At 48.6% G+C, this 26044-nt stretch overlaps 1 protein-coding gene across 2 annotated transcripts in view; it reads left to right on the plus strand.

Annotated features, from left to right (window-relative positions):
- LOC140403055 (serine/threonine-protein phosphatase 2A 56 kDa regulatory subunit gamma isoform) overlaps positions 1–26044 on the plus strand; it is a 291236-nt gene that overhangs the window by 62457 nt on the left and 202735 nt on the right. For both annotated transcript variants that reach the window (XM_072490720.1, XM_072490721.1), the window contains exon 3: positions 13156–13318. In XM_072490720.1, coding sequence (XP_072346821.1) covers positions 13156–13318 — 163 coding nt within the window. The remainder of the gene's footprint in view (positions 1–13155; positions 13319–26044) is intronic.

The following is a 26044-nucleotide window of genomic DNA, read 5'->3' on the forward strand; positions in this document are numbered from 1 at the left end:
TGAGGCTAAAGATTACATTTTAAAATTGGAGATGGGCAGCCTGGGATCCAATGTAGACAAGCAGAAATAGAGGTATAAGCAGAAGAGTTTTCGATGAACAGAAGTTTAGGAGTGATGCAGATTGAGAGATATTGGAATAGGCAGGTTTGGAGATGATAAATAATTAAATTATGGTTTCAACAGGTGATGGATAGATTTGAAAGTAGGTGGTCCTTGATGAAGATGATATCCGGTTGGGAGTTGGGAACAGGTCAATTAGGATGTTGAACCAGCCTGATTCAAACTAAGTCGATGTTTCGGGTGGGAGTTGGTAATGATGATCTTTATCTCCCTTTACCTTACTTTCTGCAATATAGTCGAAGAATGTAACAAAAGGAATAAATAACTGCAAATATAGTACAAATTATCTTACAGTTTCTGTCAATAAAATTTGCAATGCACCTATGCATCATGTACATGTTTTAATCTTTTGGTAATATTTAGGGCAAGAAATCTTTTTGTCACTTACTGGATATTTTACATTGATATTGAGACTTTGATCCATTTCCAAAACGTTCTTCCCAAATTCTGATCAAGACTATTTGTCTTTAGTATTACTTCCTATAAACTATTCTGTTCACTTATATTAGAACTACAGGAAGTGTTTGTTATCCTGATTTCCGTTTGGTTAATTTTGGTAGAGGGTATCGAATCCTTCTTCTCTCAACAACATACGGGTTGAGCATCCTTTATCCAAAATTTTGAAAACCAAAAAATTCTGAAATTGATACTTTTTTTCGAGGGCGGACGTGATGTCAAGAGTCCCCAGGCGATGCGCAGGTCCCAATGTGCCGCACATGCACAGGTCCCATCAAGCTGCATATGCACAGGAAACAACGCGCCGCAGGCCACAAGCCCTAGGTAGGGCTGTTTTGGCGCCAAAACCTCATTCAAGCCAGACGCGAGAGCGTTAAATTTGTGTACTCACTGTGATTATCGCATTGAAAATGTCAAAAGAAACTGCAGATACCCCTAAAAGGAAGCATATCGCATTGAAAATGTCGAAAGGGCCTGCAGATACCCCTGAAAGGAAGCATGTATGCTTATCTATAGCTCAGGAAGCCATCTTATTACAAAATTGGACCGTAGTGTGAGACATCTTACAGAGGTATATGGCATTGGAGGGTGGTACGGTAGCACAGTGGTTAGCATTGTCGTTTCACAGCTCCAGGGGCCCAGGTTCGATTTCTGACTTGGGTCACTATCTGTGCAGAGTCTGCACATTCTCCTCGTGTCTGCGTGGGTTTCCTCCCACAGTCCACAGACGTGCAGGTTAGGTGGATTGGCCCTGCTAAATTGCCCTTAGTGTCCAAAGGGGTTGGATGGGGTTGTTGGGTTACAGGTATGGGGCGGAGTTGTGGGTTTAAGCGGGGTGCTCTTTCCAAGGGCCGGTGTGGGCTCGATGGGCCGAATGGCCTCCTTCTGCACTGTAAATTGTATGTTCTATGGAACGACCACCATCTATGATCTGACAAACTTAGAATTGAAGATAGCTGTGAACATGCAGCAGGCTGGATGCAGAAATTTTAAGAAAAGACACGGCATTAAATTTCTAAAGATTTGTGGTGATAAAACTTCTGATCACGAGGCAGCAGAGGAATTCATTGATGAGTTTTCCAAGATCATCACTGGAAATCTAATGCCAGAACAAATCTACAATGCTGAGGAGACATTGTTGCTCTGGCGTTATTGTCCCAGGAAGACATTGACTACAGCTGACGAGAAGGCCCCTTCAGGTGTTAAGAATGCCAAGGACAGATTGATTGATTTGATTTGATTGATTTATTGTCATATGTACCGAAGTACAGTGAAAAATACTTTTCTGCGGCCAAGGGAACGTACACAGTAGGTACATAGTAGACTAAAAAAGAATAATCGACAAGAGTACATTGACAAATGGCACATCGACAAACAGTGATTGGTTACAGTGCGGAACAAGGGGCTAAACAAAGCAAATACATGAGCAAGAGCAGCATAGGGTGTCGTGAATAGTGTTCTTACAGGGAACAGATCAGTCCGAGGGAGAGTCGTTGAGTCTACTAGCTGTGGGGAAGAAGCTGTTCCTATGTCTGGATGTGCGGGTCTTCAGACTTCTGTACCTTCTGCCTGATGGAAGGGTCTGGAAGAAGGCAAAGCGTGGGTGGGAGGGGTCTCTGACCATGCTTTCTGCCTTCCTGAGGCAACAGGGGATGTAGACAGAATCAATGTGAGGGTGGCAAGCTTGTGTGATGCATTGGGCTGAGCTCACCACACTCTGCAGTTTCTTGTGATCTTGGGCCGAGCAGTTGCCATACCAAGCTGTGATGCATCCGGATAGGATGCTTTCTATGGCACATCTGTAGAGGTTTGTGAGAGTCGATGCAGACATGCCAAATTTCTTTAGTTTCCATAGGAAGTAGAGACGTTGTTGGGCTTTCTTCACTTTTGCATCAACGTGAGTGGACCGGGTCAGATTGTTGCTGATGGTGACTCCCAGGAACTTAAAGCTCTCGACCATCTCAACTTCGGAGCCATTGATGCAGCCATTGGTGTGTCGTGCTACGCTTCCTGAAGTCGATGATCAGTTCCTTGGTCAATCCGACATTTATTAGAGAGAGATTGTTTTCGGTACACCATGCAACCAAGTGATCCAGCTCCCTTCTGTAGTCTGATTCGTCGCTGTTTGAGATACGACCCACCACATATTGTGTTCTATGCATACAAAACATATTGGGCGGGATTCTCACCCTGGCCGCCCTGAGGAGGTCATGCAGTTTCTTCCTGCACTGCTGGCCAGTCCTGGCGGCGTTGCCCATGATGCGCCCAGGCCTGTTGAACGGCAGCGTGTGTCTGCGCACTTGCCAGCCCCTTGAGTGTCAAAGCCCGCCTCAGTGAATCGGACAACACGTTGCATTGGAATTGATCGTGTTCCATGTAGCGCTAGTGCCAGCCCATTAATGATAGGTGAATTGTTCCGGGAGCGGCTCCAATTCTGTTGTCATAGATGTCCACCGATTCTGTCCTGGTGTCAAAACGTAGGGCGGGATTCTCCGACCCCCCGCTCTTATTGAATGAAATGTTGCAGCTCCCTTTGTGTCGTTTACATTAAGTGTTTGGTTTCCTGCTTAATTCAAACTCGATTGGGTATTTTTTGACCGTATATCATTGAACAGATCCCTGGACAATTATGGACGTCCTCATGTTGGATGGTCACTTTCTTGTTCATGCTGATTCAGACTTGCCGAGGTTGAAGGAGTGAAGGGACTGGGAGGAGTGCAGGGGCTGGGAGCGTGCCAAAGACTAGGGGTGGGATTCTCCCATCGGGCGGCTAAGTGCCGACGCCGGAGTAAAAACGGGAGTGTTTTACTCCGGCGCCTGTTCCGGGACCCCATTCTGCGGCCCACAGTGGGCTAGTTCGGCGCTGGAGCTTCAGCTGCCGATCCTGGCCTGAACCCGGCGCCGCAGGGTCCGCACATGCCAGTTGGGCCGGCGGCAACTAGCGCATGCGCAGTAGCCTTCTCCCCGTACCGGCCCCGATGCCAAATGGCGCAGGGCTACGGGCTACAGGAGCCGGCGCGGAGGAAAGGGGGCAGAGAGGCTGGCCCGCCGATCGGAGGGACCCGATCGCGGGCCAGGCCACTACGGAGGACCCCCCCAACCACAGGCCACCCCGGACCGTTCAACGCCGAGGTCCCGCTGGCTCAGAGGATGTTAGAACGGCACCGGCGGGACTTGACTTTTTGATGACGGCCGCTTGGCCCACATGGGCCAGAGAATTGGCGCGCCGGGCCGGTGAGTCGATGCATGCGCTGACCATGCCGGCGCCGACCACTGCAGAGAATTGCGTCGGGGCGGCGTGGCGCGATTCATGCGGCGCCGTGCCGATTCTCTGACCTGGCAGGGGGTCGGAGAATTCCGCCCTAGAAGTCTGGAATTTCCTACATGTGAAGGGAAAGTTAGAGTCAATGCAGCATTTGACCGAGGTCCCAATGCGCGCCGCACATGCGCAGTTCCCAATGCGTGTTGCACATGCTCAGTTCTCCATGCATGTTGCACATGCGCAGTTCCCAATGTGTGCCACACATGCACAGTTCCCAATGCACTGCAATGTACATTATATTCCAAAATTCCGAAATCCGATACACACTCTGGCCCCAAGCATTTTGGATAAAGGATGCTCAACCTGGGCATAAACAACCCACAGAAAGAAACTCGTTGACCAACTCGGAGATGTCGCACAGCTCCTCCAAGGAAAATTGGCGAAGGTTGCATCGACAATTACTGCAGACATGCTGGACAGTGTGCTATCCAGAAATTTGATGCCCACTTCGACAAGCAGTGGAGACAGGGGGCAGCACGGTGGTGCAGTGGTTAGCACTTCTTCCTCAAGGCACCGAGGACCCGGGTTTGATCCCGGCCCCGGGTCACTATCTGTGTGGAGTTTGCACATTCTCCCTGTGTCTGCGTGGGTCTCACCTCCACAACCCAAAATGATGTGCAGGGTAGGTAGATTGCATGATCTTCCGGTGTCTGCGTGGGTTTCCTCTGGGTGCTCCGGTTTCCTCCCACAAATTCGGAAAGACGTGCTTGTTAGGCGAATTGGACATTCTGAATTCTCCCTCCGTGTACAAGAACAGGCACTGGAGTTTGGCGACTAGGGGATTTTCACAGTAACTTTATTGCCGTGTTATTGTAACACTACTTGTGACACTAATAAAGATTATTATTATTATAGATTGGCCATTCTAAATTGCCCCTTAATTGGAAAAAAGAAACAATCGGGTACACTAAATTAAATTTTTTTTAAAGCTGTGGAGTCAGATGGAAGAGAACCTATGACAGTTGTTTGAGGAAGCCCTGAGCCCTGTCCAGGTGAAATTGGATAAAAACTGCAGAATAGGTAAAAAAGCATGGAGAGGTGACCGAAGGTATGGGAAAAGTGCTGAGGAGACACTGGGAACAGCTTGCCTCGCTAGAAGCTGAAGTAGCAGTTAGAGGTTGATGAAAACCGGAGGCTAAGGCCACTGACCTCGAGAACCGATCTAGGAGGCAGAACCTCAAAGGTTGCCGGAGGGAATAGAACGCCCGATTCCAATTACACATCTTGCACGAATGTTTGGGAAAATGATAGGGGCGGGTGGACACGCAACCCCCCAGAGTTGGACAGAGCCCACCAAACCCTTCACAAAAACCCTCGGCCAAACGAGCCAGCACATGTGATAATTGTGCGCTTCCGTAGTTTCCAAGAAAAAGAGCAGGTCCTGAAATGGGCCAAGGATCATCGGAATTGGAGATGGGAAGGAAATCTTGTCCATGTATACCAGGACGTGGGAACTGAGCTAGTGAGGAAGCGGGCAGTCTTCAACAAGGCTAAGGCCTCCTTGTACACGAAAGGAGTTGGGTTCGGGGCGGTATACCCGGCTCGGTTGCGGGTCACTTTAAAAAAAAAATTTTTTAAATTAAAGTATGTGACATTTTTTAAATAAATTACATAGACAATGACATCAACATGGTATAATAAATATTTACACCCCCATCTCAATCTTCACACACCCCAACCATAAAACAACAATCCGGCAAAGGCCATGACGTCAGCCTCTTTCGCCCCCTGAACTCCCAGCTCTTCTGATACTCCAAAGATCTCTACCTCCGGACTCGGCACCACCCGTGTTTTTAGCACCGTGGACATTGCCTTAGCAAAACACTGCCAAAACCCATTAAGCTTCGGGCATTCCCAAAACATGTGGACATGATTTACTGGGCTTCCCGCGCACACCTATCTTCTACCCCGAAAAAACTGCTCATCCTAGCCGCTGTCATGTTTCCCTGGTGAACTACCTTATATTGTCTCAGGCTGAGCCTGGCACATGATGAGGAGGTATTAACCTTGCTTAGGGCATCCGCCCATAGACTCGCCTCTATCTCTCTTCCTAGCTCATCCTCCCACTTGCCCTTAAGCTCCTCCACCGGAGTTTCCTCCGCCTCCGAAAGCTCCTGGTAAATATCTGAAACCTTCCCGTCTCCCACCCAGGTACTGGAGACTACTCTATCCTGTACTCCCCGTGGCGGCAGCAGTGGAAAGGCTGGCACCTGTTTTCTCAGTAAGTCTCTCACCTGCAAATACCTAAACCCGTTCCCTGCTGGCAATTCAAATTTATCCTCCAAGGCTTTCAAGCTGGGGAAGCTCCCATCTATAAATAGATCCCCCATCCTTCTAATTCCTGCCCTTTGCCAACTCCGGAACCCACCATCTAGCCTACCCGGTACAAACCGATGATTATTATAAATCGGGGTCCAAACCGATGCTCCCTCCACTCTCTTATATCTCCTCCATTGCCCCCAGATTCTCAGAGCCGCCACCACCACCGGACGTGGAGTATTGGGCCGGCGAGAACGGAAGAGGTGCCGTTATCAGTGCTCCCAAACTGGTGTGTTTGCATGACGCCGCCTCCATCCGCTCCCATGCCAACCCCTCCCCCACTACCCACTTCCTAATCATGGCTATATTAGCCGCCCAGTAGTAATTGCAGAAGTTCGGCAGCGCCAACTGCCCCACCCCCGACTGCGCTCCAGTAACACTTTCTTCATTCGCGAGGTTTTACCCGCCCACACAAAGTCCGAAGTAACCTTATTCACCCGCTTGAAAAAGGCCTTTGGGATGAAGATGGGGAGGCACTGAAAGACAAACAGAAATCTGGGGAGGACCGTCATTTTCACGGTCTGTACCCTCCCCGCCAGTGATAGCGGGAGCATGTCCCATCACTTAAAGTGCCGTTCCCTTTGTTCTACCAACCGGGATAGGTTTAACTTGTGCAGTGCCTTCCATTCCCGTGCCGCCCCCCCCCCCCCCGAACTAGCCCTTTCCAGTTCCTAGAGGCTCTTAATGCCATGGCCACTGGCTCTATGGCCAGAGCAAACAGTAACGGGGAGAGGGGGCACCCTTGCCTTGTCCCTCGGTGTAGTTTAAAGTACGCACAATCACTACTGGTGCCTGATAGAGCAACCACACCCAGTCAATAAAGCCCTCACCAAACCCAAACCTTCCCAGCGCCTCCCACAGGTGATTCACTCCACCTCCACCTCCTCTCCTTCTGAGGGCATCATAACATTTAAAAGTCTTCGAACATTGGCCTTGAGTTGCCTGCCCTTTACAAATCCTATCTGCTCTTCCCCTATCACCTCTGGGACACAGTCCTCTATCCTTGTGGCCAGTATCTTAGCCAGCGGTTTGGCGTCCACATTCAGTAGAGAAATTGGTCTGTATGACCCGCATTGTTTCGGATCCTTCTCCTGTTTCAGGATCAATGAAATCGAGGCCTGCGACATTGTTGGGGGGAGGACTCCCTTCTCTCTTGCTTCATTAAATGTCCTCAGCAGCACTGGGCTCAATATCTCTGAAAACTTCTTATAGAATTCCACCGGGTAGCCGTCAGGCCCCGGGGCCTTGCCTGACTGCATGCCCTCCAGCCCCTTGATTATTTCCTCAATCTCAATTGGGGCTCCCAGCCCTTCCACCAGATCCTCATCTACCCTCTGGAACCTCAACTGATCCAAAAACTGCCTCATCCCCTCCACCCCAGCCGGGGGTTCCGACTCATATAATTTTCTATAAAAGTTCTTAAACATCTCGTTCGCCCCCGCTGGGTCCAGGACAGTATTCCCACCTCTACTGTTTACTTTACCTATCTCCCTGGCCACCTCCCTTTTCCTGAGCTGGTGCGTCAACATTCTGCTTGCCTTTTCCCCGTATTCATAAATCGCCCCCCTTGCCTTCCTCAACTGTTCCACCGCTTTACCTGTGGTCAGTAGCCCAAACTCCGCCTGTAACCTCCACCGCTGCCTCAGTAGCCCCGAGTCCGGGGCCTCCAAGTATCTCCTGTCCACCTGGAGTATCTCCTTCACTAATCTATCCCTCTCAACTCGTTCCGCCTTTTATCTGTGGGCCCATATCGAGATTAATTCCCCTCTGACCACTCCCTTCAGAGCTTCCCAAACCGTCGCTGCGGAGACCTCCCCCGTATCATTGGTTTCCAGGTAGTTCTGGATGGATTTGTTAACCCGCCCAGAAATCGCTTCGTCCGCTAGCAACCCCACATCCAGTCTCCACTGTGGGCGTTGCCCTCTCTCTACACTAACCCGTAGATCCACCCAATGGGGGGCATGATCCGACACTGCGATTGCCGAGTACTCCGTATTCATCACCTCCGGTATTAGCGCCCTGCTCAGAACAAAAAAGTCGATGCGAGAGTATACCTTGTGGACATGTGAGAAAAAGGAAAACTCCTTCGCCCTTGGCCGTGCAAACCTCCATGGGTCTACTTCCCCCATCTGTTCCATAAACCTCTTCAATTCCTTTGCCGCAGCCGGCCTCCTCCCTGTCCTGGATTTTGACTGGTCCAATTCCGGATCAATGACTGTGTTAAAGTCTCCTCCCATGATCTGGTTATGTGACTCTTCCCCCCCCCAACCGACTAGCCATCACCCTTTTTAGGCCAGCCTATAGCTCGCGCCCACCGCCTCCTCGAGCCCCCCCTCGGGCAGTCGCCGTTCCCGACCTCCCATTAGTCACCTAGTAACAGTTCCTGCCCTGTCAGCAAAGCAGCTCCCCCCCCTCTCCCTCCCCCACTAGCAACAACACTAGAAACCCATCCCCCCCAAGTCAAGCTCCAGCTTAACACCTGCTCTTCCGAGAGTCAGCTGACCCATGCTGACTTGATGGCACCCGCCCCTGGCATCAAGCAGTCTGTCTCCCCATTGTTCTCTCCCCTCTTCCCCAACATGGACAAACTTTTTAAAAGCATCACATTCCTCAGTAAACAAACATCAGAAAAAACAGTGAAGAAACAGCCACTTTAGAAAAATAATCACCCAAAAAACAGAACCAACAGTGAATGGTAGAACCCTCAAGAGCATTGAAAGTCAGAAAGATCTAGGTGTACAGGTCCACAGGTCACTGAAAGGGGCAACATAGGTGGAGAAGGTAGTCAAGAAGGCATACGGCATGCTTGCCTTCATTGGCCGGGGCATTGAGTATAAGAATTGGCAAGTCATGTTGCAGCTGTATAGAACCTTAGTTAGGCCACACTTGGAGTAAAGTGTTCAATTCTGGTCGCCACACTACCAGAAGGATGTGGAGGCTTTAGAGAGGGTGCAGAAGAGATTTACCAGAATGTTGCCTGGTATGGAGGGCATTAGCTATGAGGAGCGGTTGAATAAACTCGGTTTGTTCTCACTGGAACGACGGAGGTTGAGGGGCGACCTGATAGAGGTCTACAAAATTATGAGGGGCATAGACAGAGTGGATAGTCAGAGGCTTTTCCCCAGGGTAGGGGGTCAATTACTAGGGGGCATAGGCTTAAGGTGAGAGGGGCAAGGTTTAGAGTAGATGTACGAGGCAAGTTTTTTACACAGAGGGTAGTGGGTGCCTGGAACCTGCTACCGGAGGAGGTGGTGGAAGCAGGGACGATAGTGACATTTAAGGGGCACCTTGACAAATACATGAATAGGAAGGGAATAGAGGGATACGGACCCAGGAAGTGTAGAAGATTGTAGTTTAGTCGGGCAGCATGGTCGGCACGGGCTTGGAGGGCCGAAGGGCCTGTTCCTGTGCTGTACATTTCTTTGTTCTTTGTTCTAACCCCAAAGCCCATCCCCCCTCTAACCAGCTCCCTGCAAAGCAAAGTTACCTTTAACCATCCAAACAGCCCCATACTACACATATTTATACAACCCAGCAAAACAAATTGCCGCCACAGTACTTCTCCAAGGCTTCAGTGTTTTTTAATTCGCCTCCAGCCTCTTTAATAAAAGTCCATACTTCGTCTGGTGTTTCAAAGTAGAAGTCCCGTTCCTCATGTGTGACCCACAGACGGGCTGGGTACAGCATCCCAAACTTCACCCCCTTCTTAAAGAGGGCCGTTTTTGCCCGATTAAACCCAGCTCGCCTCTTGGCCAGATCCGCGCCCAGGCCCTGATAAATGCGCAGCTCACAGTTCTCCCATTTGCTGCTCCGTTCCTTCTTGGCACACCGCAGAACGTGTTCCTTGTCCAGGAAACGGTGAAAGCATACCACCATGGCCCTCGGCGGCTCGTTCGCTCGGGGCTTCTTCGCGAGGGCTCTGTGCGCTCTATCCACTTCCAGGGGCCGAGGGAACGCCTCAGCCCCCATCAACTTCTCCAGCATGTCCGTCACATAAGTCCTCGCATCCGTCCCTCACCGCCTTCAGGGAGGCCAACAATTCTAAGATTCTGCCTACTGGACCTGTTCTCTAGGTCCTCCAGCTTCTCCTGAATTCTTTTCTGGCGGTCGTTCATCATCTCCAGCACGGTTATGTACTCCTCGTGCTCGGAATCTTTTTCTCCACCTGAATCGCTCTCCCGTGGGTCTCTTGATTCTGCACAACTTGATCAATCAAAGCCTTAATCGAGTCCAGCGTGTCCTTCAGCTTGGCGAAGCAATCTTCGAAAAACCTCACCAGCTGCTCCGTCGACCACTGTGCCATCTCCTCCTGCTTCTCCGCCATGCTTTCCCGCGTTACCAGCTATGCTCGCGTCTTCCATATAGGACTTTGTCTTCTCACACAACCACTTTTGGTCCAATTCTCCATATACCGGAGGGGGATTTCTCCTTACTGTCTCACTCTTCACCGATTTATCCCATAAAATCCGGAAAAAAACAGGGGAAAAAGGTCCAAAAGTCCGTCACATGCGGGAGCTATCAAATGTGCGACCTACTCCTCTATGGCCGCCACCGGAAGTTGGGTTACGGGTCACTTACTATTCAACGGACTTCCTTTGGTACACCGGAGGAGGCGGACACCTTTATTATGAAGCATGAACTTGGTTCAAATCAATTGATGCTTTGTTTGGTTTTTGACTACTGTGGGTTGGGAGGAATATTGGGGTATCCTATCCTCAGGGCGGGGGATAAAGTAGTGTTTTTTCTTCTCGATCCTGGGGAAGACTGAACCACTAGCAAATTCAGCAAGGTAGCGTGAATGAGATGGAGGGGGTAGGAGGAGCTGCACCTGTCTAACCAGCCTTGGGTGGTTTCGACCAGTTTAGCATATGTAAATGGTTGGGGGAGGGGGATTTGGTTATTTTTTTGGTGTCAATATGTATGTTTGCGTGGGGTGCAAGTTAGAGGAGGGGATGGGGGTGATGGTTAGTTGGCTGATGGTGATTATGAGATTCTCTGTCTCATTCTGTGGGTGGGTTTGGTGGCAATCTTGGGCGGGCCTTGGGCCCATTTTACTTTTGTAGGAGCTTGGCAGTCCTTGGCGGTGGAAATGGCTGACTTGGATGAGGGAGGAAGGGTGTGAGAGGCCCCCAATCGTGGCCACCTGGAATGTAAGGGGATTGGGCGGCCTGGTAAAAAAGTTGAGTTTTTGCTCACCTAAAGAATCTTAAATGCTGATATGGTGTTATTGCAGGAGACCCATTTGCAGGTAAAGGATCAGACGCGACTGCGGAAGGGGTGGGTGGGCCAAGTGTTCCATTTGGACTTTGATGGATGGGTCCGAGTGCAGCGATCTTCGTTAATTTTTCAGCCACTAGGACCGTAGCGGATCCCAATGGCAGATCTGTGATGGTCAGTGGGTCCCTTGCCTATGCACCAAATTGGGACGATGTGATATTGTTAGAAAAATGTTGACTTCCATTCCTTACCTGTAAGAAGTCTTACAACACCAGGTTAAAGTCCAACAGGTTTGTTTCGAATCACCAGCTTTCGGAGCACATCTCAGGTGAATGAAGAGGTGGGTTCCAGAAACATATATAGAGACAAAGTCAAAGATGCAAGACGATGCTTTGAATGCGACTCTTTTCAGGTAATTAAGTCTTTACACGTTCAAACGGAGCAACTGGAGAGAGGGATAATCACAGGTTAAAGAGGTATGAATTGTCTCCAGCCAGGACAGTTGGTAGGATTTCACAAACCCAGGCCGGATGGTCGGGGGGGGGGGTGAATGTAATGCGATATGAATCCAAGGTCCTGGTTGAGGCCGTACTCGTGTGTGCAGAACTTGGCTATAAGTTTCTGCTCGGCGATTTTGCGTGGCCGCGTGTCCTGAAGGTCGCCTTGCAGAACACTTACCCGAAGATCAGAGGCTGAATGCCCTTGACTACTGAAATGTTCCCCGACTGGAAGGGACCATTCCTGCCTGCCGATTGTTGCGCAATGTCCGTTCATCCGTTGTCGCAGCGTCTGCATGTTTATTATTGGGCAGCCAACGTCGAGGAGGTGCTGGGATGGTTTGGGGAGCCGGGCCCATGTTCGGACAGATGGAGGCAAGCTCCTGTAGGAGCTGTAGTCTAAGGGCTTTGGCAACCCAGGGTAGTACATAGGGCTCATCTAACTAAAGCTAGGATGAGCAGTTTCTTTTCGGGAGTGGAGGACAGGTGTGAGCAGTGTTCTTTGGGTTCTGCTAACCCCACCCATATGTTTTGGTTGTGTCCCAGGATGGCAAGCTTTTGGATGTCCTTCTTTAATACCATGTCAGCGATTCTTGACATTGATCTGGAACCTTGTCCTTTGGTGACCATTTTCAGGACTTTTTCAGGCCAGGTTTGTAGACAGGGGTGAAGGCGGATGTTCTCGCCTTTGCCTCGCTAATAGCCCGGAAGTGAGTTCTGCTGGGATGGAAGTATTCTGCTCCGCCCAGTGCCTCGGTCTGGTTGGGTGACCTTATGGAATTTTTACACCTGGAGAAGGTCAAGTACACCATCAATGGGTCGATCGATGGGTTCTACCTGAAGTGGCGGCCATTAATTTCCTACTTTATTTCTCACCATCAGCTATAGGGAGGGGTTGGTTCTCATTGTTGGGGAAATGTTTGGTTCTGTTTTTTCCAATACTGCATTTTGTAATATCAGTTTTTCCATGTTATTGTGTATTTTGTTCATTATAAATGAATATTCTTTAATAAACATATTTTTAAAGATTATTGACATTTTGATTTAAATTATGAAGTTGCAGCTTTCGGGAAACCAGCTAGTCTACCATTTTGAATTGTAATCTTTTTAAATGCTGTGAATGATTTGGGATGCAAAGAGTTTAGAAATGTTGAAGTTGAATAATTGTGCTTTTCACCAATCAAAATTTTCCAGTAGGATTCACAAATACAAATTTTTTTGCAGATCTCAAACAAGAGGCCCAACAACAGTACCCCTCCAACTACGCAGTTAACAAAGATAAAGTTTCCTGGACCTACAGCAGTAGTGAAGAAAGAAAAGCGTCACAGTTCTTCTAGGTTTGATATCAGTAACAACAGGGAACTGCAAAAGCTACCACCGTTGAAAGGTAATATTTCTGTTCAGAGTCTTTTGAATTTAACTCTGAAGGCATTGATGTTTTTCCAGACTATTAAATTTCCTGTGATGCACATAGAACATCAGCTGAGTGTGTCTCTGCTGGTTTCCTGTATGTTTCCTGTTTTCTTTCTCGTGTCTTCATCCCTCGCTATTCTGCCTCGGCTCAGTGGTAGAATTTCCACCTGAGTCATGGATTCAAGCCCCACTCCAAGGTCTTGAGGACATAATCTAGGCTGGCACAATTGTGAATACTGAGGAACTGATGTACTGTGTAATGTGCTGACTTTCAGATGAGAAGTCCCCACAGGAACATTTAAAAGATTCCACAACTCTATTCAAAGAGGAGCAGGGAGATCTCTTGGTTTTCTGAAAAACATTTATCCCTCAGCCAAAGCCTAAAACAAATGATTTGATCATATTTTTGTTTGAGGAACTTTGCTGTGTGCACTTCTCGCCCATCTTTTCTGGAACTCCAGGTTTGTATCCCTCCCATCGGTTTTTTGCCCTTGGCACAGTACTAAATTGTCTCTTACAAAGTCACAAATGACACCCTGTATTGCAGTGCCAAAGGTGAAATATCCAATTTTGCCTTTTTTCAACCTTTGACACAGTTGACCACACCATTCCCCTCCAATACCCCTCCAATGTTGTCCAACTGAGTGGGGCAACACTCACTGGTTCCATTCCTACCTATCTATTCATAGCCAGAGTATTACTTGCAGTGGCTTCTCTTCCTTCTCCCATATTGTGATCTCTGCTGTTCCCCAGTGATCTAACCTTGCTTCTCTCTATATCATATCTACATGCTTCCTTTGGCAACATCATCTGAAAGCACACTTAGTTTCCACATGTACGCTAATGACACCCAGCTGTACTTCACTACAACCTCTCTTACTCCTCCATTGTCACTAAATGATCAAACTGCTTACACAACATCATGTACTGGATGAGCAGAAATTTTCTTCAATTAAATATTAGGATGACTGAAGCTATTATTCTTAGTCCCCATCTTGAAGTCTACTACTGGCTCCATTCTTTTCCCTGGCAACCATTTGAAACTAAAATAGACTGTTCACAACCTTGGTGTCATATTTGACCCGAGATAAGCTTAACTACACATGCGCTGAGATCCCTTATTTCCACCTCAGTAACATTGCCCAACTGTCTCTGCCTTAGCTCATCTGTTGCCAATAATGCTCATTACATGCCTTCTTTACTTCTAGACTTTTAAAAATACATTTAGTACCGAATTCTGTTTTTCCAATTAAGGGGCAATTTAGCGTGGCCAATCCACCTACCCTGCACATCTTTTTGGGTTGTGGAGGTGAGACCCACGCAGACACTGGGAGAATGTGCAAACTTCACACGGACAGTGACCTGGAACCGGGATTGAACCCGGGACCTCAGCGCCGTGATGCAGCAGTGCTAACCACTGCGCTATTTTAGATTTAAAAAAATAATAATAATTTAGTGTACCCAATTATTTTTTTCCAATAAAGAGACAATTTAGCATCTCCAATCCACCTAACCTGCACATCTTTCGGTTGTGGGATCGAGACCCACGCAGACACTGGGAGAATGTGCAAACTCCACACAGAAAGTGACTCGGGGCCAGGATCGAACACGGGTCCTCAGCGCCGTAAGCAGCAATTCTAACCACTGGCCACAGTGCTGCCCCTTTACTTCTATACTTGCTAATTCCAATGCACTCGTGGCTAGTTTCCCACATTCTACTCCATAAACATGAATCAAAACTTTGCTGTCTGTGTCCTTGCTTGTATCAAGACCTGTTATCGCTGTGCTTGCTGGCCTGCTTTCTCTCTCAGGCAAATAACGCCTCAATTTTAAAATTCTCATTCTAGTTTTCAAGTCCCTCCTCTATCTTTGTCATCTCCATCCCCACAACCCTGAGATGCCTGTACTCCTCTCATTCTGACCTCTTGAGCCTCCCCAATTTTAATTGCACCGCCATTGGGGGCTGTGTTCAGCTGCCTGGGCCCTAAGCTCTGGAATTCACTCCCAAAACCTTTCTACCGTTCTTTCTTCCTTTAAGACAGTTCTTTAAACCTATCTCTTCGACCAAGCTTTTAGCCTTGTGCACTAATCATCTTATGTGGCTTGGTGTCTAATTTTGCTTTCTATTGTTTTTGTGAAGGACCTTGAGCTGTTTCATCATGTTAAATGTCCAATATAAATAAGTTGTCGCAAATGGGCAGTTGGATAGCCAATATTACAGTTACTGTACTTGATCCCACCACGTTTGATACCGTTGTCTACATTTAAGACCATTATACACTCTGACCCATGTCGCTAAATGGCATGCCGTTCATCTCCACTGCCTTAAATTTAAGACATCTCCACTGCCTTAAATTTAAGACATCTCCACTGCCTTAAATTTAAGAATTTTGGCAGACAACTGTTTTAATCCGTCATTGCTGGCTGATCTACAGATAGCGGGAGCAATTCAATGGCCGTATTGCGCGCAGCATGAATCTGGGCCTAACTGGCGAATTGCACGTGGGTCTAAAATTGGGCTCTGGACCTGGAACTGGGTTGATCGTGAGTCACCCAACTTACTCCACACGGCGCAACCTGGGTCTTGCCCTCGCTGGGCGTGATCCAGATCTGAATATTGAGCCGTTTGGCTTATTTAAATACCCAGAAGTCGGATTCACCGGCTGCATGCTGGGAGACTGCGCCAGGGCGTCATTTCGTACTGGTCCACACAAAAGTGGACTAGGTGTAACAGCACGGTGTAACATGATTAGAGACAGGGCACGGTGGCACCCAAGCACCTTGACACTGCCAGCCTGGCACTCTGGTAGTACTACATGGTCACGCTGGTAGTGCCTGGGTGCCAGGTTGGCACTGCCAGGGGTCACACCCAGAGAAGTTGGGGGGGGGGTAGAAAGAAGATAGGGCAGCTGGTCAAAAAGGCACCCCAATCTATGAGGAGCCTTTTCTGCTGGCGAGTTCCCCAAGGCCGAAAACACCTGCAAAGTCCCGTTGAATAATGGGGTGTTTTTCAGGGCTGCAGGTGCCAGGAAACACCCCACTAAATGTGCAAGTCAGCAGGATCGTGGCCAGCATTTTGAGTCCTACTTTCCATTGATTGGTAAAAAGATTTAGGAATGTAAAGATGACACCTTCCTTCACAACCTATTTTCTTAAACTTCTCTCCCCTGCCTCCCAACAAGTTTAAGGACCTCATAGATTTTTTTTGTCGTCATCAGTCCTGTCTCTTGCCCTTTTCCTAGCCTGCTGGATCAAACTTTAAATGTTTCCTGCTGCTCTAGCCTTCGCTGTACATCTTTCTGTAGATTTATCCCATCCCCTACCTTGGTCTCTGAGTTCACCTTGTCCACGAGACCCACCTCCAGCTCCATTGATCTTGATCTTATTCCAACCTAACTGTTAACCACTCTGTTGTCCTTCCTGAAGCCCATGTTAGCTGCTATTGTTAACATGTCCCTCTCTTCAGGTACGGTTACCCCTTCCTTCAAATCTGTTGTCACCATCCCTTTCAAAAAAGCTAATCCATGGCACCTGTCCTTGCAGGCTATCACCCAAAGTTCTTGGATGTGTTGCAGCCTCACAAATTTGTGCGCATCTTTCCCAGAACTCAATGTTTGAATCTTTCCAGTCAGATTTCCAGCACCACCACAGTACCGAAGTCGCATGCTATTCTATTAGAGTGTGACAAAGGTAAACAATCCCTCCTCATTCTTCGCAATCTATCTGCAGTCTTTACATGGTCATTCCCATGACGTTCCACCATCAGCCACGTGAATGCGACTGTACTTGTCAAAGCCACAAATATGGCGGCACGGCGATGCAGTGGTTAGCACTGCTGCCTCATGGTGCCGAAGATCCAGGTTCTGTCCCGGCCCCGGGTCACTGTCCGTGTGGAGTTTGCACATTCACCTCCATAACCCAAAGATGCGCAGTGAAGATGGATTGGCCAGACTAAATTTCCCCTCAATTGGAAATTTAAAAAAAAATCAAAGCCATAAATAATGTAACTGTGGTAAATAATCCCTCCTTGACTTGACAGCATCTGTCAACACAGTTGATCACACCATCCTCCAATGCCTGGTGGGTGGAATTGTCCTTGCTTGGTTCCAATTTACCCATCTAATTGTAGCTAGAGACTCACCTGGAATGGCTTCTCTTCCCACTGTCACACTGTTGCAATTGGAGCCCGCACAAGGAAATATTTCTCATCTACATATACCCCTCCGTGGTATTATCCAAGGGCACAACAAGTTCCACATGTATGCCAATGCTACTCAGTTTTACTCACCACCACCCATCTGGACCTCTCTCTCTGTCACACTACTTGTCCACTATATATATTGGGTGAGCATAAGTCTTGAGCTGGATATTGGCAAGGCTGATGTCATTTATTCCTGCCCTCTAGATCTCCATACCTGCGTCACACCCTCTTGTCCATGACCACAGACCAAACCTGAAGTACCTAACCTAAGGAGTTGACTGATTGTCCAGGTTGCCTTCCCCCTCCTTGATACATCACAGTATCTAAAGCTGCATCACACAGCTGTATCTCACAGCTGCAACATATTCTGTCCTGCCATCTTTGTGGTATTTTGTTTAACTAATTAGGGTTTGAAGTTCTATTTGAACAACTTTTATGATTCCTATTGAAAAGTAAAATGCTCTGACAGTTTAGTTTATTATCATTTTTAGACGGTCTATTCTTCAAATTCTCTGAATTAATTTTGTACTCATATTTCCACTTAAAAGTGTGACTTAGTTTAAGCTATTAAATCTTTTTTTTTAGCACAAACCATTTTGAAATTTCCAGATCAACATGGTATGCTCCGGTTTCCTCCCACAAGCCCCGAAAGACATGCTGTTAGGTAATTTGGACATTCTGAATTCTCCCAGTGTACCCGAACAGGCGCCTGAATGTGGCGACTAGGGGACTTTTACAGTAACTTCATTGCAGTGATAATGTAAGCCTTCTTGTGACACTAATAAAGATTATTATTATTAAGTTATGTGGAATGTCTTTGCAAGTTAGGATGGTTCCACATTAGTCATCAAAATGCTTGATGATTAGCTGTGAGGAAGGATATGTTTTGTTGCATTCTATGACATGCTTAACTGATCTTGAGCAACTATATGAGTTCAACCAGCAATGGTGACCTTCCTGCTAGTCGCCCCAGCCCTGGGAGATGCCATGTGGCTTTACGAGCGGGCGCTGCTCGAGGAGGAGGAAGAAGCTGCAGCAGCGGAGCGGGCAGCAGCAGCGGAGCGTGCTGCAGAGGGACAGGTGGCAGCCACACAGGTTGGAGAGCCAACCTCCCAACAGGTCGATGAGGAGGTGCTAAGGAGGCGCCGAATGAGGCCTTGCATGTATCGGCACCAACTATCCTTTGAGGACCTTCCAGACTGGGCAAACTGTCGAAGTTCCTGGCTGAGCAAAGGGACTGAGCGACATATCCACCAGATGATGGCACACCTGGCACCGTGGTGGGGGTGGGTGGTGGTATGAGGGAGGACAACCGCTCCTGGTGACCGTCAAGATGACGGTCCCCTGAACTATTACACCACGGGAGCCTTCCAGGACCGGTTGGGACCTGTCTGGGATCTCATAGACCTCTGTGCACTGGTGCATTCGCACCGACACGCAGGCTCTATATGCCCAGGCGGCACAATACGTTCACTTCAATATGGACTGAGCCATCAGGCCGTCTGGGCAGCGGGGTTCGCCGCCATCGCTGGGATGCCCCGGGTTCAGGGAGTGATCGACGGGATGCATGTCCCCCTACCGTCACCTGCAGATGACAGGCCGTTCTGCACAAACATAAAGGAGTTCTGCTCGATGAACATGCAGCTGAAATGTGACCATCAGCTATGCATCATACACAAATGCGCCTGATACCCAGGCAGTGTGTATGACGCCTTCATCCTGACAATTTCTTGGCTAGGGGGTTGGCTCCTGGGCGGCAGGGGTTATCCACTGTCCACCTGACTGATCCCTGCATGCGAGCTGGCTATTCCATCACACGGTCCCATCGAATCCCTGGGGTAGCACGGAGGAAAGGGAGGTCGCCGAGGTGGCGCTCAGCCGCGGAAGTAGACCCCGCTTAGTTGCAGTTCCCCATGACGTGTGCTCCACACAGCTGATCTGGTAAAGCAGATGGGGGTAGGAATACCCAAGGGGGCGGGGGTCTATGTGGAGACCAGGCCACCCACAAGGTCCGCCCATTCCTTCGCCTTCCCTGGCCAGCCCAGACCAGCACACCCTTCACACCCATTGTACAAAGAACCGAGGCAGGTTGTAACTGAGGTAACAGGTGTTTAATGTGAACAAATATATTTCAGATTTGTGCCTTAGCCCCTGTAATAAACTCTGCCCTGCACCCATGCCAACTTAACTAGTGTCTAACTTCCTGGCTTTGTGGGCCCTAACGATACGTCTAGCTGGTTCCCCAGACAGTACAGCAGGAGTGGAGGCGGCCTGCTGTGATTCCTGTCCTGCGACCTGGGTCATCGTTGGCGGGCGTCCTCTGGCGTGACTGGGTCTAGATGGGCCTGGCTGCTGCTCAGGTGTCCCGGGTGGCATGGTGCCGCCCCTTTCTGCCTGTGCCCCCCCCCCCCCACCTCCCCACCCCAAAAAGGTACTGTGGTGTTCCACCACCTCCCCTGCGGGAGTCACCGGCACGGGCCCCATCGCCTCTTCCTCCCTTGGGGTGCCCGATGGGACGGTGGTGTGAGCAGAGCTAACCCCTGAGGCTCCCCTGCCCTAGTGCTGCCAGTCCTGGAGGCCCGCTCTGGTCTTGACCAGGGTCTGCATGCTGGCGGCCATGGAGCACAGGGAGTGGACCATCGCCGTATTGGACTCCTCCAACTACGCCTGAAGGTTCTGGATGCTCGCCGACAACTCATATCGTCCCTGGCTCTGCGACCTCATCGCCACTATAGATGGGACTGTCCGCTCCAGAAGCTCGGGATCCGTCTGGATGGCAGCTAGTTCCTCGGGTCGGCCTGCTATCCGACCGTCCGCCCCCTCGGGTATTCTTACCTCCACCTGCTGTACCAGATCAGCTGTGTGGAGCTCACATGTCATGGGGAACTGCAACTAAGCAGGGTCTACTTCCGCGGCCGAGCTCCACCTCGGCGACCACCCTTTCCTCCGGGCCGCTGACCCGACCAGGGCCATTTGTGAGGGGCCGCAGGTCTGGTGGACTCCCTCCTGTCTTCTCCTGCTCCCGGCGGTTATGCACACACACACACATATACACACAAACAGAAGATGACAGTGTTAGAAAGTCCGACTCATGCAACCCAAGGGGTGGGCAGCGGGTGGCCTCAGTGGCTAGGCCACCCAGCCATGGCGGCCGGTAGAGGTGCCGGCATGTGGGGCAGGGTGGGGGTTTGGCCGCCTCCTGGTTTGGGGGGGGGGGGGCAGGGGCTCGGGCTATGGGTGTGTGAGACGGGGGTTAGTGCCAGGACACAATGCTGCCTACTCACCCTGGCCGCCCTGAGGAGGTTGTGCAGTTTATTCCGGCACTGCTGGCCAGTCCTGACTACGTTGCCCACGTCGCTGACCGCCTCTGACACCTGCGCCCAGGCGCGACAAACAGGCGGCTGGCTTCCTCCTTCTTGGGCCGGGTATAGGGTCAAGCGCCTCTCCTCCACCGTGTCCAGGAGAGTCTCCAGCTTGGCGTTGGTGAAATGGGGTGCCACTCTCCTTGCTGCCATCTTGTTGGCTGGGTTGGTGTATGTGTTGAGTGAAGTGTGTATATGTTCCTGCAACTTGTCAGCCTCCTGAGTGTCAATCGTGGAGCCGGCGAATCCAGCACGCAATTTAATTTTACACGCTAATCTCTTATGTGGGACTTTGTCAAAATCCTTCTGAAACTCCAACACTTAGTCTCAGAAATGGAGAATCCCGCTGACAATATTTTGGCCTCAACTACTTTCTGTGGCATCGAGTTCCACAGGCTGACCACTCTGGGTGAAGTAATTTCTCCTCATTTCTGTCCTATACAGTCTACCCCATATCTTCAAACTGTGACTCCTGGTTGTAGGCACCCCCAACATGGGGAACATACTTCTTGCATCTATCTTGTCTAGTCCTGTTAGAATTTTATAGATTTCTATGCGATCCCCCCTCATTCTTAACTCCAACGATTAGAATCATAACCAACTCAATCTCTCCTCCTACGTCAGTCCTACTATCCCAGAAATCAGTCTGCTAAATGTTCTCTGCACCCCCTTTAGACCAAGAACATCCTTCCTCGGTAAGAAGATGAAAACTGCACACAGTATTCCAGGTGTGGCCTCACCAAGGCCCTGTATAATTGAAGCAAGAAATCCCTGCTCCTGTACTCTAATCCTCTCGCTATGAAGGTACACATACCATTTGCCTTCCTTACCACCTGCTGCAATTGCAAGCTTACCTTCAGTGACTGGTCTATGGGGGTACAAGGGTCTTGTTGCACATCCCCCCTCAATTTATAGCCATTCCGATAATAATCTACCTTGTGTTTTTGCTACCAAAGTGGATAACCTCAATTTTAGCCACATTATACTGCATTTGTCATGCATTTGCCCACTAACACAACTTATCCAAATCATGCAGAAGCATCTCTGCATCCTCCTCACATCTCGCCCTCCCATCCAGCTTTGTGTCATCTGCAAATTTAGAGATATTGCATTTTGTTCCGTCTTCAAAATCATTAATATATATTGTGAATAGCTGGGGTCCTAGCACCGCTCCTGTGGACCCCACTAGTCACTGTCTGCCATTTAGAAAAAGACCCGTTTGTTCTCACTCTTGTTTCCTGTCTGCCAACCAGTTTTCTATCCATCTTAGTACCCTACTCCCGATCTCAAGCGATTTAATTTTACACGCTAATTTCTTATGCGGGACTTTGTCGAAATGCTTCTGAAACTCCAAATAAATCACATCCACTGTCTGCCCCCTACCATCAACTCGACATCATTGAAGAATTCCTTTAGATTTGTCAAGCATAGTTTCCCTTTCATCAATCCACGTTTACTGTCCGATCCTGCCAGTGTTTCCAAGTGCTCTGCTATAAAATCTTTGATAATGGATTCTACAATTTTCCCCACCACTGACGTCAGTCTATTATTCCCTATTTTTTCTCTAACTCCCTTTTTAATTAGTGGGTTACATTTGCTACCCTCCGATCTGTAGGAACTGTTCCAGAGTAGTCTATTGAATCTTGGGAAGATGACCACCAATACATCCACTATTTCTCAGGCCACTTCCTTAAGTACTCTGGGATGTAGATTATCAGGCCCTGGGGATTTATCGATCTTCAATCCCATCAATTTGGCCAACACCATTTTTCTACTAATACTGATCTCCTTCAGTTCCTCCCCCTCACTAAACCCTGTGTTCCTCAACATTTTTGGTATCTTATTTGTGTCCTCCTTTGTGAAGCCAGAACCAAAGTATGTATTTAGTTGGTGAGCCATTTCTTTGTTCCCCATTATAAATTCCCCTGTTCCTGACTGCAAGGTACCTACAAATGTCTTCACCACATACCCACAGAAGTTTTTACAGTCAGTTTTAATGTTCCCTGTAAGCTTACTCTTGTATTCTATTTTTCCCTTCTTAATAAATCCCTTGGTCTTCCTTTGCTGAATTCTAAACTGCTCCCAGTCCTCAGCTCTGTTATTTTTCTTGGATAATTTGTATACTTCTTTCTTGGATCTAATACTATCTCTAATTTCCCTTATAAGCCATGGATTGGCCACCTTTCCCATTCACTTTTGCGCCAGATAGGAATAAACAGTTGCTGCAGTTCACCCATTTTGAATGTTTGCCATTGCCTGTCCACCGTTACCCCGTTAAGTTACACTTCACAATCTATCATATACAACATGCACCTCATATCATCGTACTTTCCTTTATTAAGATTCAAAACCCTAGTCTTAGAATCAACTACGTCACTCTCCATCTTGCTGAAAAATTCTATCATGTTACGGTGGCTCATCCCCAAGGGGTCTCGCACAACTAGATTACCAATAAATCCTTTCTCATTACAATATCCAGTCTAGAGTGGCCTGTTCTCTAGTTGATTCCTCAATGTTTTGGTCCAGAAAACGATCCCATATACACTCCAGGAATTCCTCCTCTAAGGCATTGTGACTAATTTGATTTGTTCAATCTATATACAGATTATATCACCCATAATTACAAATGTTCCTTTATTGCTTATGGCTCTAATTACCTGGTTAATGCCATTGCCAACATCATCTACAGTTTGGGGGGGTCTACATACCATAAGACCATAAGACATCGGAGCGGAAGTAAGGCCATTCGGCCCATCGAGTCCACTTCACCATTCAATCATGGCTGATTTCAACTCCATTTACCCGCTCTCTCTCCAAAGCCCTTAATTCCTTGAGAAATCAAGAATTTATCAACTTCTGTCTTAAAGACACTCAACGTCCCGGCCTCCACCGCCCTCTGTGGCAATGAATTTTCAGACCCACCACTCTCTGGCTGAAGAAATTTCTCCTCATCTCTGTTCTAAAGTGACTCCCTTTTATTCTAAGGCTGTGCCCCCGAGTCCTAGTCTCCCCTGCTAATGGAAACAACTTCCCTACATCCACCCTATCTAAGCCATTCATTATCTTGTAAGTTTCTATTCGATCTCCCCTCAACCTCCTAAACTCCAATGAATATAATCCCAGGATCCTCAGACGTTCATCGTATGTTAGGCCTACCATTCCTGGGATCATCCGTGTGGATCTCCGCTGGACCCGCTCCAGTGCCAGTATGTCCCCTACTAACATTTTTTGCCCCTTGATGTTTCTCAGCTCTACCCATACAGATTCCACATTGTCGGAGCTAATACTCTTTCTCAATATTGCATTAATTTCCTCTAACCAGCAATGCAACATCACCGCCTTTTCCTTTTTGCCTGTCCTTCCTAAATACTGAATATCCCTGGATGTTCAGTTCCCATCCCTGGTCACCTTGCAGCGATGTCTCCATAATCCCGACTATATTATATCTGTTTACATCGATTTGTGCATTAATTCATCCACTTTATTGTGAAGGCTCCACGCGTTAAGGCACAAAGCCTTTCTGCTCATATTTTTAACATTACTTGCCTCGTTTCCACTATTTTTCACTGTGGCCATGTTTGAATCTAGCCCTCGGTTTCTCTGCCTATCATTTTTCTTACTCCCCTCTCTGTCTTTCGTTTTTGTCCTTGATTCCCCCTCCTCTGACTCCTTGCATAAGTTCCCATCCCCCTGCCATTTTAGTTTGCCAGGATAAAGGGCCTAACATCAGTAGTAGGGAGAACGCTAGAGTTATCATAAAGGATGTGATAGCAGGACACTTATCAATGGGATTAGACAGAAGTCAACATGAATTTATGAAAGGAAAATAGTGTTTCACAAACCAGGTTTTTTGAGGACGTAACAAGTAAAATAGATGAGGGTGAACAAGTGAATGTGGTGCATTTGGATTTTCAGAAAGCTTTTGATAAAGACCTCATGGCAGACTGGTACAGAAGGTGAAGTCACATGGGATCTGAGGTGAGCTGGCAAGATGGATACAGAACTGGCTTGGTCATAGAAGACAGAGGGTAGCAGTGGAAGGGCGCTTTTTGGCATGGAGGGCTGTGACTAATGGTGTTCCACAGGGATCAGTGCTGGGACCTTTGCTGTTCCTGCTTAGAATCGGTGGACTGGTCCATAGTTAAGAACTCAGCGACCAACCTAAATGAGTATGCCACCATCATCACAGACTTTATCAGCAGATGTGTAGAAGACTTGTGTGCCAAAGAAGGTAGTACGTATGTTCCCCAACTGGAAACCGTGGCTTAATCGGGAATTTGACTCCCTACTGCAGGCTAGGTCTGAAGCGTTCAAGACTGGCAACCCTGACCTGCGCAAGAAATCCAGGTACGACCTCCGCAAAGCCATCAGGGATGCTAAGAGACAATATCAGACCAAGCTAGAGTCACAAACTAACGTCACGGACTCGCATTGGTTGTGACAAGGCTTAAACAACATAACGGGCTACAAAGCAAAGCCGAGTAGAATCTCTGGCAGCAGAGCATCCCTCCCCGATGAACTCAACGCATTCTACGCTCGGATCGAGCAGGAAACCATCAAACCACTGTCAACTGCCTCAGCAGCCTTGGACACACTCATACCCACTGTCGCAGCTTCCGCAGTCAGATCGGCCTTCTTGAGAGTGAACCCTCGAAAAGCGACGGAGTCCCTAATCGTGCACTCAGACCCCGCGCAGATGTGTTTGTGGACATATTCAACCTCTCCCTACGCCGTTCTGAGGTCCCAACCTGCTTCAAGAAGACCACCGTCATACCGCCGCCAAAAAAGAACCAGGCTTCGTGCCTCAACGTCTATCGTCTGGTGACCTTGACATTCGATCATTATGAAGTGCTTCATTATGCCACCACCACCGGGCTTGTGGTGCAGTTCCTCGGTGAGAACGGCAATGGAGATGTCACCATAGCCTGTAGGCTAGTCCCCCTACAGGACGCCCTCTCTAATCTCTTCCACGCCGCTCCCACCTCCTCTCCCATCCACTTACTCACCATTGAAATATTAGCGGCCCAACAATACCCACTTAGGCTCGGTAGTGCCAGCCCCCCCCCCCCCCCCTATCCCTGCTACGCTGTAAGAATCCCTTCCTCACTCTCGGGGTCTTCCCGGCCCACACAAAACC

The sequence above is a fragment of the Scyliorhinus torazame genome, chromosome 2, assembly GCF_047496885.1.
Source record: "Scyliorhinus torazame isolate Kashiwa2021f chromosome 2, sScyTor2.1, whole genome shotgun sequence".
In the NCBI taxonomy this organism is placed as follows: domain Eukaryota; kingdom Metazoa; phylum Chordata; class Chondrichthyes; order Carcharhiniformes; family Scyliorhinidae; genus Scyliorhinus; species Scyliorhinus torazame.